The 12,942-nt window shown below is 45.1% G+C and overlaps 1 protein-coding gene across 1 annotated transcript in view; it reads left to right on the plus strand.

Annotated features, from left to right (window-relative positions):
* Positions 1-5,922: 5,922 nt before the first annotated feature.
* SLC7A7 (solute carrier family 7 member 7) overlaps positions 5,923-12,942 on the plus strand; it is a 47,604-nt gene continuing 40,584 nt past the window's right edge. The window contains exons 1-2 of the mRNA XM_058181280.1: positions 5,923-6,019; positions 7,102-7,620. Coding sequence (XP_058037263.1) covers positions 7,104-7,620 — 517 coding nt within the window. The 5' untranslated portion in view covers positions 5,923-6,019; positions 7,102-7,103. The remainder of the gene's footprint in view (positions 6,020-7,101; positions 7,621-12,942) is intronic.

Genomic DNA, 12,942 nt, shown 5'->3' on the forward strand with positions numbered 1-12,942 from the left:
GTGGACCCTTTGCCCAGGCAGAGCATTAGATGAAGGGGGGTGGGGATTTCCTCTTTCTTCTTCCTTTATTTCAAGAATAAAGGAAGTATTTTTCCTCAGTGTGTGTGTGTATACTATATTTTATTTATTAAATTCATTAATTGCCCATCTCACTGTCAAGTGACTGGCTTACGATAATGAAAAAGGGCCTCTGGTGGTGCAACAGGCTAATGCAGCCTATTATTAACAGCAACTGCTTGCAATTACTGCAGGTTCTAGTCCCACCAGGCCCAAGGTTGACTCAGCCTTCCATCCTTTATAAGGTAGGTAAAATGAGGACCCAGATTGTTGGGGGGCAATAAGTTGACTTTGTATATAGTATACAAATGGATGAAGACTATTGCTTGACATAGTGTAAGCCGCCCTGAGTCTTCGGAGAAGGGCGGGATATAAATGCAAAAAAAAAAAAAAAGCACAATATAAAATGATACATTTATATATATAGTATAAATGTATATATAGTATATATATATATATATCCAGATAGCATATATATATGTATAATGTATAATATGTATATATATATGTATAATGTATATATATATAATATAATATAATATACTATATATATATACACACACATTATACATATATAGTGTATGTATAATGTATATATAGTGTATGTGTATATATATATATACACACACACACATACATATAGCGTATGGCTATATATAGTGTGTATAGTCTCTGTGTGTATGTGTGTGTATGTATGTATGTGTATTGTATGTATATATAGTTATGCATATATAATGTATATATATACATATACATACATGTATGTATATGTATTGTATATGTATATGTATATATGTGTGTGTGTGTATAGTGTATGCATATATAATTATATATATGCTTACACACGTGTGTGTGTGTGTGTGTGTGTGTGTATATATATATGTTTTCTGAGGTTTTCGCGGGTGTTTGTATGTAGGTCTTTGGTTATTCGGGTTTTCTCCCGTGTAAAATTGGAAGTGTCTTGGCGACGTTTCGACGAAGTCTCATTCATCATCTTCAGGCTTCAGCTTCGTGCTTATATATATATATATATATTGATATGTATGTATGTATGTATATGATTTATATTGATATATTGACCATCATTTGTGTTGTAAATGTTGTACCTTAATGAAGGTATCTTTTCTTTTATGTACACTGAGAGCATATGCACCAAGACAAATTCCTTGTGTGTCCAATCACACTTGGCCAATAAAAAAAATTCTATTCTATTCTATATATATATATAGTATGCATATATAACATATATATACATATACGCACGCATAGTATATATATGTGGCACAAACGTAACTTTGTGGCATATACTACATAACTACATGCGGCATGTATATGACATGTATGGCACATATCTAACAACATGTGGCATATATATGTTATATGCTACATATATATAGCATATACATATGTGTATATATATATGCTATATCTATCTATCTTCATGACATATGTATAAATATATATATATATAAAACTATATATAAAACTTTGTGGCATATGTATAATTATGATATGTGGCATATACATAACTACGTGAGGCATACATATGTAACTATATAACTATAAGGGGCGTGCATAAGAGCACCAGCGTGCCTACTGTCCCTGTCCTAATGTTCCCTTTAGTTATATTCATTATATGTATTCAATTCATGCTTATATATATTATTTAATATGTATTTGACAAAATAAATCAATAAATAAAACTATTTTATATATTGTACAAATGTATGTGGCATAAACGGACAGACAGAGAGAGACAAAGAGATATAGGTGGCATGTATATATAAATATATATGACATATTTTCCCCATTCTGACCATCAAGGTCAGACTGCCTGGAGAAGTCGCTATAATTTTACTGGCAAGGTTTTTCCAAAGTTCTTACAGCTGAGAGAAAGTGACTGGCTGTAGATCACTTTCAGCCAGTCATTTTCAATGTGCTCTCTCTCTCTCTCTATCCCCCTCCCTCTCTTTCTCTCTCTCTCTCTCTGCAATAAGATGGGAGGTGTCTAAATTTGATTAATTTAAATTAATCAATAATCAACTAAAAAAATAAAATAGAAAGGATCCATGAAAAGAGTACATAAGTTGTGGGAATTTTCCAGCATTCTTCATTGCATAAAGATATTCTACAATTTAACAATGAAATAACGGAAAACGCAGGGCGTGTTGTGAGTGAGCCGCTGGCCAACGGCGGCCCAATGATTTTATGTTTAGCTGGCGAAAATAAAGAAAAGTTTCGGAACTGCTTTTGATTCCTCCTTGTTTGACATTTATATCTCTCCCCCACCACTTCTTCTTCTTTTAAGGTTGACTCGTGCTGAGAGCCCTCACTGCCACAAAGAGGAAATGAGAAGGAATTTCTGCTCAAAACATGTTTACTTAATCGTACTACACGCTAGCGCTAACCCAGTGGATAAACGTGTCGCCAAAGCAGGATCATGAAACGCCTGCAAGCAAACCGCCGTGTTCGGCGAGCATCAAGGATCCCACGGTTCAACCCCGAGCTGCGGAGATTTTCTTCTTTCGGTATCGAAACATACGTTTTACAGTCTGGGGCTATCTCTGGGGCTGACCCAGGGGTAAAATGCTCCCGGTTCGGACCGGATCACGCGATCTGATAGCGATGGCGGCTGGTGGTTCGGAGAATCAGTAGCAAAAATCCCTGCCCCCGCCCCCACCATGCCCAGCTGAGCCGTGCGATCAGTGGTTTTTTTTAATTTTTAAAAGCATTTTTTCTTTGGCTGAAAAAATAGAATAGAATATTTATTTATTTATTTATTTATTTATTTATTTATTTATTCAAATTTATATACCGCCCTATCTCCCGAAGGACTCAGGGCGGTTCACAGGCAGATAAAAAACATATATATACAAATTAAGAAAAGCATTAAGAAAACATATTCAGAAAGTCTAATTATTAAAAATAATATAAATATTAAAACCAATTAAAACCCCTATAAAATTTAAAAATTTAAAATTTAGAAAATTTAAAAAACTAGTCCAGTCCCGCGCAGATAAATAGGTGTGTTTTAAGCTCGCGACGGAAGGTTCGGAGGTCTGGAAGTTGACGGAGTCCTGGGGGGAGTTCGTTCCAGAGGGTGGGAGCCCCCACAGAGAAGGCCCTTCCCCTGGGCGTCGCCAGACGACACTGTCTAGCTGACGGCACCCTGAGGAGTCCCTCTCTGTGAGAGCGCACGGGCCGGTGAGAGGTATCCGGTAGCAGTAGACGGTCCCGTAAGTAGCCCGGCCCTATGCCATGGAGCGCTTTAAAGGTGGTTACCAGAACCTTGAAGCGCACCCGAAGGCCACAGGTAGCCAGTGCAGTCTGCGCAGGATAGGTGTCATCACAGGAGCCACGAGGGCTCCTCTATAACCCGCGCAGCCGCATTCTGAACTAACTGCAGTCTCCGGATGCCCTTCAAGGGGAGCCCCATGTAGAGAGCATTGCAATAATCCAGGCGAGACGTCACGAGGGCGTGAGTGACCGTGCACAGGGCATCCCGGTCTAGAAAGGGGCGCAACTGGCGCACCAGGCGAACCTGGTAAAAAGCTGTCCTGGAGACGGCCGTCAAATGATCTTCAAAAGACAGCCGTTCATCCAGGAGGACGCCCAAGTTGCGCACCCTCTCCATTGGGGTCAGTGACTCGCCCCCGACAGTCAGCCGTGGACTCAGCTGACTGTACCGGGATGCCGGCATCCACAGCCACTCTGTCTTGGAGGGATTGAGCTTGAGCCTGTTTCTCCCCATCCAGACCCGTACGGCCTCCAAACACCGGGACAGCACTTCGATAGCTTCGAATAGAATTTTTTATTGGCCAAGTGTGATTGGACACACAAGGAATTTGACTTGGTGCATATGCTCTCAGTGTACATAAAAGAAAAGATACCTTCATCAAAAGGCTTTTAAAAAAATGCTTCATTAAAATGCTTTTAAAAGTAAAAAAAAAAACCCTCTGATGACCGCGCAGCTCAGCTCGGATCGTCAGAGGCTTTTAAAAGCATTTTTTCTACAACCTCTTTGGCCGAAGAGGTTATAGAAAAAAGGCTTTTAAAAGGCTCCTCTGACGATCCCAGCTGAGTTGCCTGATCGCCAGAGGCTTTTTTTTCTTTTAAAGGCAAAAAAAAAAAAAAAGCTTTTAAAAGTAAAAAAAAAAGTTGGCCACGCCCACCCAGCCAGTCACATCACCCCCCCTCACCAAGCCACGCCCACAGAACTGGTAGTATCAAATTTTACATTTCACCACTGGGCTGAGTCTTTAAACTTGGAAGTTATGAATAGTTATGACAGAATTGGAAGGGACCTTGGAGGTCTTCTAGTCCAACCCGCGAAACCTTAAACCCAGTGGTGGGATTCAGCCAGTTCGCACCACTTCAGGAGAACCGGTTGCTAACTTTCTGAGCAGTTTTGCTGAACTGGTTGTTGGAAGAAATCATTAGGGCAGAGAACCGCTTGTTAAATCATTTGAATCCCACCACTGCTTATACCATTTCAGACCAATGGTTGTCTAATCTTTTCTTTAAAAAAAACCAAAAAAAAAAACAAACTCCAGCGTTGGAACACCGACAACTTCTGGAGTCAAGCTGTTCCACTGGTGAATTGTCCTCACGGTCAGGAAATTCTGAGTTGCTTCTCTCCTGGATTCATTTCCATCCGTTGCCTTCCGGAGCTTTGGAGAATAGAATATAGAATAGAATAGAGCTGGAAGGGACCTTGGAGGTCTTCTAGTCCAGCCGCCTGCTCAAGCAGGAGAACTTTTACCATCTCAGACAAGTGGCTGCCCAGTCTCTTCTTAAAGAAACCTCCAGTGATGGCGTGCCCATGATATCTGGTGGCAAGCTGTTCCACTGTCCATTGTCCTCACTTTTAGGAAGTTTCTCCTTAGTTCCAGGTTGCTTCTCTCCTTGATTAGTTTCCAGCCATTGTTTCTTGTCCTGCCCTCTGGTGCTTTGGAGAATAATTTGACCCTTTTCTTTTTTGTGGGCGCCCCTCAAATACTGGAATACTGCTATCATGTCACCCCCTAATTATTCTTTTTTCTTTGGACTAGCCAGACCCCAAACCTGCAGCCCTTTCTTCATATGGTTTAGCCTCCAGGCCTTTGATCATCTTAGCTGCTCTTAAAGTAAAGGTAAAGGTAAAGGTTCCCCTTGCATGTATGTGTTAGTCGTTCCCGACTCTAGGAGGCGGTGCTCATCTGTTTCAAAGCCAAAGAGCCGGCGCTGTCCCAAGACGTCTCCGCGGTCTTGTGGCCGGCATGACTCAACGCCAAAGGTTCACCGAACGCTGTTCCCTTCCCACCAAAGGTGGTCCCTAGTTTTTTTTTACGGGCTTTCGAACTGCTAAGCTGGGACAAGCGAACGGGCGCTCACCCAGGTTACGCGGCGCTAGGGATTCGAACCGCCGAACTGCCGGCCTTCCGCTCGACGAGCTCAGCGTCTTACCCGCTGAGCCACCGCATCCCTGCAGCTGCTCTTTAGGTGGACCCTATTAAGATTAAGCTGATGAGGGAGCCCAAATCGTAGGATTTGCAGAGAAATACCCCTTTCCTTTAGAGCTGGGGGGCAACCCAGAGACCTCCTGTATATATATGAGCGTAGATGGAGAAAGCAGATGCAGGAAATAAGACTCGGGAGGGTGGAAACCCACGACAGGCTGTCCTTCAAGAAGCTGCTGCTTCTCTTCTTGGGCACAGCTTTGAGAAAATGTGCGGAAGCTGGCAGCCCTTTATCATCCAAAGGATGAGGTAGGCTTCCCCCCCCCTGCCCCCACCTGGCACCAGACGGACCTTGGACTCGATGGCTCACATCCCCCCCCCCCCCATCCTTACTCCTCCCCCAGCCACCCTGCTCAGTTCCTCAAGTTAAAAGTGCTGTCCCGACAGCTTTTGATTCTTTATCCTTAAGCTGGTGTGAGGACAGGCGGGCACTTCAACAGGGGAGAAATCCAAGCCCGGAACTGGTGAGTCCTATCGCAGTTCATCTCTTAGGCGGCTTCTCCTTCTTCACCCTTGTCCCTTTCTGTCCCCTGGCTGGAAGGGGGTTAGACCAGGGGTGGGATTCAGCCGGTTCGCACCACTTCAGGAGAACCGGTTGTTAACTTTCTGAGCAGTTTGGTGAACTGGTTGTTGGAAGAAATCATTAGGGCAGAGAACCGGTTGTTCAATTACTTGAATCCCACCACTGGGTTAGACCCCTGGCTTCCAGCCATCACTAGGACATCTGCCCCCATTCAATCAGAAACCCAAATTTTGCCTTCTTGCCGTTGCTTCTGCTCCATGTGCTGTCTTTCTTCTGGCCCGACTATACAGTCAGTGGCCAAACTTGTAAAAACCCTTTTGGGAAAAGTGTATTTTTGAGGTTTGATGGCTAATAACACCACTTTTGGGGGGGGGGGTTCGAAATCATCCTATTCCACGGCTGGAATGGCCTGGGAATAGCCCGTTTGAAAAATCCCGTTTGAAAAATCTATGGAGGCGACTCAAGAAACTTGTTAGTCAGAAGCGACCAAGCAATAAAACCCAGTTAATCGAAACCATCGTTCCATCTTGGTTTCACATTAGAACAGCTGCAGAACTAAAAGACTTGGTTCACTCCACGGGAAGACGTTGTAAGGCCGTCATTCACGCTAAACATTACCCAACGAAATATTAACTGACATGGGGATCATTTTTGTATCTCTCGTTTTTTTTCTACGTTTTCTACTTTTCGCCTTTATACTGTAACTGCTATTCTAATAGCCAATCCTTCATAAAAGTGATTGCATTACATTCTTGATTCAATTATCTTTCCATTGAGATATAGTTTTATGGCACTACTCCCCACAAAAGTAGTCTTATTAGCTCGTTTCAGAAAATACACTTTTCCCAAAAGGTTTCCACAATCTTGGCCACTACTGTATTGTCTGACTCGCTTCCCCAAAGGGGGGAAAAAAACCACACACACACACACACACACACACCCACACACACTTTTTGGGATGCCGGGAGAAAGGATGTTCCTTCCAACCATGGCAGTAACCGAGCTCTTTTCTCCTTTCCCCAGCCATGACGAGGTCCGGCCAGTATGTGGTGGCGGGCACTCAAGAGGATGCCCCTGCCAAGACGGCATCTAATGGGAAGTTGCCGGCTTCTGCCTCATCCGAGGAGGAGACCATGCAGCTGAAGAAGGAGATCTCGTTGCTCAACGGCGTCTGTTTGATTGTGGGCAACATGATCGGCTCGGGCATCTTCGTCTCGCCCAAGGGGGTCTTGGCCTACAGCGCGTCTTACGGCTTGTCCCTCGTCATCTGGGCCGTAGGGGGTCTGTTCTCCGTCTTCGGGGCTCTCTGCTATGCCGAGCTGGGCACCACCATCAAAAAATCGGGGGCCAGCTACGCCTACATCTTGGAAGCCTTCGGCCAGCTGCCAGCCTTCATCCGCCTCTGGACCTCCCTCCTCATCATCGAGCCCACCAGCCAAGCCATCATCGCCATCACTTTCGCCAACTACTTGGTCCAGCCGTTCTTCCCGTCCTGCGAGGCGCCGTACCTGGCCGGACGTCTCCTGGCTGCCATGTGCATATGTGAGTGTCCATCGGGGGTGGGTTGGCGATGCGGGTGGGTAGGTGAGTTGAGGTCACGGGGAGTGGGGGGGATGACCTCCTGCTCTCCTCTGGCGACGGTTTGGACTTCTTTTTTTATAAAAAAGTTTTTAATTTTTTTATAAAAATGTCCAATCAATGCATGAACAGTGTGGCGCCTGGGCGCCATACATTTCAACACAAATGATCAGATTAAACATAATTATTACACTCAATCAACTTATATATCATATTTCCCCAAAAATAAGACCGGGTCCAAAAGATGCATTAGGGCTTATTTTCGGGTTAGGTTTTATTTTGGGGAAAATACGATACTAAATACGTCCACCTGGCTGACAATCTTAACTGGGGCTTATTTTGGGGGTAGGGCTTATATTACGAGCATCCTGAGAAATCATGCTAGGACTTATTTTCCAGTTGGGTCTTATTTTTGGGGAAACAGAGTATTTCTAATAACAATATACATCTATATTAAGTTGCAGTCTATCATTATTTAATTATTCCACATTTTCTCATTATTACTTTTCATTTTATAAAATAAAAATGTATACCTTAAAAATGTATACCTTAATATCCCTTAATATCCCTTAATATGCTTTAAAAGAAAGAGGAAAAAGCAAATCAGAACAGCAATAAACAAGAAAATCATCTATCCATCGTCTCTTGCCCGCTTCAATACTTTAATTGCTATGCTTTTTTTTTTTTTGACTTGCCTCCCAAATTCCTCTCTTAAATCTCCATGTATGTCTATTTCTTGGATATCCAATCGACGTGTTCCTCCCACCTCTACCCACTTCCGCTGCCTAGTTTCTAAAATTTCTACCCAGGCCACTGCCTCCATTTCAAACATATCGCTTCCAACGCAGTGGTGAAATTCAGCTGGTTCTATCCGGTTCGGGAGAACCGGTGCTGCCAGCATCGGTAGGCTCTGTCCACCCACCCACCCATACGTCATCATGTTCCATTTTTGACCCTCTGCACATGCGCAGAAGGCTCTGTGCATGCATGGAGGAGGTGTGCGTGCTCACATTTGCGAACCAGTAGCGAAGGTAAGTGGATTTCACCCCTGTTCCAACAGTTCGGATTTCTGCAGCCCTTGAGGGACCATCTCGAGAAGGTCTCTCAGCTTCCCAAGCACCGAGGCCGGACATCTTGCTAGCGAGGGATCCGGATAGATCCCTGGCTCTGCCAAAGCTTGATTTCAGGCAGGGCGAAGGGCAGATTACCGCCCGCTGGTATCTAATCTTTCCTCTTCACTCTTATCTTGCCCTGACCTTCCTACTCTTTCTCTGCAGCTTCTTTTGTTGCGACGTCGAATCCTGAAATTGTTCAGATGCCAACTTTTGCCCAACGACACACACTGGCTTCTGTTTGAAACCGGACCCACGCAGAGTTGCATCTCTGAACCAATATGTTTCCCTTGAATTTGGCGTGGTGGGAACAGAATTGTCGTTGCCTCGCCTCTTTATAATACGAAGTTTTTCCTCAGACAGGACCTGCTTAGGTTCCCCCTTATCCTGATCCCATTCTCCTGGTGGGGCCTATGAGTCAGGCATCTGCGATAAGGCATTTCTGCTTTTTTCTTTGATCGGGCCTGGATTTGAGGATGGTTCAAATCCGGCAAAGTTTTGACGAAGTTTCAAGCGCCCAGAGAAGTGCCTGCTTTGGATTTCTTGAATAACAGAATCACAGAGTTGGAAAGGGATCTTGGAGGTCTTCTAGACCAGCCGTCTCCAACCTTGGTCACTTTGTGGACTTCAACTCCCAGAATTCCTCAGCCAGATTTGCTGGCTGAGGAACTCTGGGAGTTGAAGTCCACAACTCTTAAAGTGACCAAGGTTGGAGACCCCTGGTCTAGACGAAACCACCTGCTCAGGCAGGAAACCCTGTACCATTTCAGACAAGCGGCTGTTCAGTCTCTTCTTCAAAACCTCCAGCATTGGGAGCATCCACAACGTCTGGTGGCAAGCAGTTCCACAGGTTAATGGTCCTCCCTGTTAGGAAGTTTCTCCTTAGTTCTAGGTTGGTTCTCTCCTGGATTAGTTTCCATCCATTCCAGTTTGCAAATGTGAGCGCTCGCGTGCGACACATAATAATAATAATAATAATAATAATAATAATAATAATAATAATAATAATAATAATAATAATATCAGAGTTGGAAGGGACCTTGGAGGTCTTCTAGTCCAACCCCCTGCCCAGGCAGGAAACCCTACACCATTTCAGACAAATGGCTATCCAACATTTTCTTAAAAATTTCCAGTGTTGGAGCATTTACAAATTCTGCAGGCAAATTGTTCCACTGATTAATTGTTCTAACTGTCAGGAAATTTCTCCTTAGTTCTAAGTTGCTTCTTTCCTTGATTAGTTTCCACCCATTGCTTCTTGTCCTGCCCTCAGGTGCTTTGGAGAATATGGTAGCTTGACTCCCTCTTCTTTGGGGCAGCCCCTGAGATATTGGGAAACTGCTATCATGTCACCCGTAGTCCTTCTTTTAATAAGACTAGACATACCCAATTTCAGCAACCGTTCTTTATATGTTTTAGCCTCCAGTCCCCTAATCATCTTTGTTGCTCCAGCTGATGGAGGGAAGCAGGCAGGGGTGGGATTCAGCCGGTTCGGATCAGTTCGGGTGAACCGAATGCTAATTTTATATCTGGCCCCGTCCACCTTGCCCTTCCCTTCAGAGGAGTCTTCACGCAGCTCGTTTTGGGTGCGAGGTAAGTGCAGGGCCCGCGTGGAGGCTCTGGGAGAGTGAAAAATGGGCCTCCCGGATGTTCCGGAAGTCCAGAAACGGGCCCATTTCCAGCCTCCGGAGGGCTTCCAGAGCCCAGGGGAGACCGTTTTCACCCTCCTGGCAGCTCGAGGAAAGCCTCTGGAGCCTGGGGACGCCGAAAACGCCCCCTCTGACGTGGTGCAGGAGTCCGAATAGGCTATACCCCCATGACCCCACCCGCCCAGCAACTGGGCAGAGAACCGGAGAAACTGTGAGAGGGACCTTGTAATCCTAGTGGGCAGTCATTTAAACATGAACCAGCCATCTGCGGCAGCAGCCAAAAAAGTTAACACGATCCTTAGTTGTATAAACGGAGTCATAGAACCAAGATCACGTGAAGTATTCGTATAAAGGAAGGCCACACCTGGAATACTGCGTCCAGTTTTGGTCACCACATTATACTTGTTGTGGTTAGTTGCGAAGTCGTGTCCGACCCATCGCGACCCCCATGGACAACGTTCTTCCAGGCCTTCCTATCCTCTATCGGTCTCTGGAGTCCATTTAAGCTCACGCCGACTGTTCAGTGACTCCATCCGGCCACCTCGTTCTCTGTCGTCCCCTTCTCCTTTTGCTCTCAATCTTTCCCAGAATAAGGCTCTTCTCCAGTGAGTCCTTTCTTCTCATTAGGTGGCCAAAGTATTTCAGTTTCATCTTCAGGATCTGACCTTCTAAAGAGCAGTCAGGGTTGATCTCCTCTAGGACTGACTGGTTTGATCGCCTTGCAGTCCAAGGGACTTGCAGGAGTCTTCTTCAGCACCAGAATTCAAAGGCCTCGATTTATGGTCCAACTTTCACAGCCATCCATTGCAACTGGGAAAACCATAGCCTTGACTATACATGCTTTTGTTGGCAGGGTGATGTCTCTGCTTTTTAGTATGCTGTCTAGATTTCCCATAGCTTTCCTCCCTAGGAGTAAACGTCTTTTAATTTCTTGGCTGCAGTCCCCATCTGCGGTGATCTTGGAGCCCAGGAAAATAAAATCTGTCACTACCTCCATTTCTTCCCCATCTATCTGCCAGGAATTGAGAATTCCACATTACACACACACACACACACACACACACACACACACGCACGCACACACACAAACAAAGTTGTTGAGATTTTGGAAAAAGTGCAGAGAAGAGCAACTGAGAGGATCAAAGGCTTGGAGACGAAAACATATGAAGAACGGTTGCTGGATTTGGGTAGAGAAAAGAAGGACTGGGAGGGGGGGACGTGATAGCAGTCTTCCAATATTTGAGGGGCTGCCACAAAGATGAAGAGGGGGACAACTTCTTTTCCAAAGCACCAGAGGCCAAGACAAGAAACAAGGAAAACTCATCCAGGAGAGAAGCAACCTCGAATTAAGGCGAAACTTCCTAACGGTGAGAACAATTAACCGGTGGAACAGCTTGCCACCAGACGTTGTGGGTGCTCCATCACTGAAGGTTTTTAAAAAGAGCGTCAAGGAACTGAATAAGCTTCTCGGATGAGAAGCGAAATGTCTTCAAAACAAAAAAAAACAAAACCCAAAAAGTGCTTTGGGGCAGCCGTGACCTGGATGACTTGAGAATCTCTACCGACTTTTAGCTACGCAATTTGGGATGAGGACCCTTCGAATGATGTGGGAGTTGGAATGGATCTCCAGAGGGGAAAAAAAATAAAAATTTGCAGACTACAGGGACCATTGGCACTACTCAGGTGACTCGAGGACACCTGATAAACCTCCAAATGCTTTGACGACCCTCGAAAATGGTGATGGTGGACCTTTTGGGAACCGAGTGCCCAAACCGGAATGTGCGGGCATGTGTGTGCATGTGCGCCCGCTGGCCAGCTGGTCTTCGGGTTTCCGACATGTGTACGCATGCCAGCCAGATGGTCTTCGCATGCGCCAGAGCATCGGAAACCTTAAAACCAACTGGCTGGTGCGCGTATGCCTATTTTTTGGCTGTTTTTTGGACTGTTTTCAGGCTGTTTCCAGGCCATTTTTTGGAAACCGCCCCAAAACCGCCTGAAAAATGGCCTGAAAACAGCTCTGAAACGGCCCGGAAAACAGACCAGAAAATGGCCTGGAAAAGGCCCAGAAAATGACCTGAAAACAGCAGTGAAAACAGTCTGGAAACGGCCTGGGTTTTGGCCATTTTTCAGCCTGTTTTCTGGTGCTCCAGCGGCTGCAAAGCGCATCAGAAGCCAAAAAAGCAGCTGGCGATGGCGTGTGTGCCCACAGAGAGGGCTCTGCCTGCTACCTCTGGCATGCTTGCCATCAGTTTGCCATCACGGCTCTAAAAAGATGCAAACGATCGGCTGTCTGCAAAGAGGAGAAATCCTTCCGTTCCCCACCATCCAGTCAGAGCCGAAGAAGCTTCTTGGATGAGAAGCGAAACGTCTTCAAAAGGAAAAAAAAACAAAACAAAACTAGAAAGTCCAGTTGTCTCCTGAAAAAATTCTCCAACACTTGGAGGGTTTTTAAGAAAGAAATTGGACAACTATTTGTCTGGAATTGTATAGGCTCTCCTGCTTGGGCAGGGGTGGGATTCAGCCAGTTT

Source organism: Ahaetulla prasina, chromosome 4 (assembly GCF_028640845.1).
Source record: "Ahaetulla prasina isolate Xishuangbanna chromosome 4, ASM2864084v1, whole genome shotgun sequence".
Taxonomy (NCBI): domain Eukaryota; kingdom Metazoa; phylum Chordata; class Lepidosauria; order Squamata; family Colubridae; genus Ahaetulla; species Ahaetulla prasina.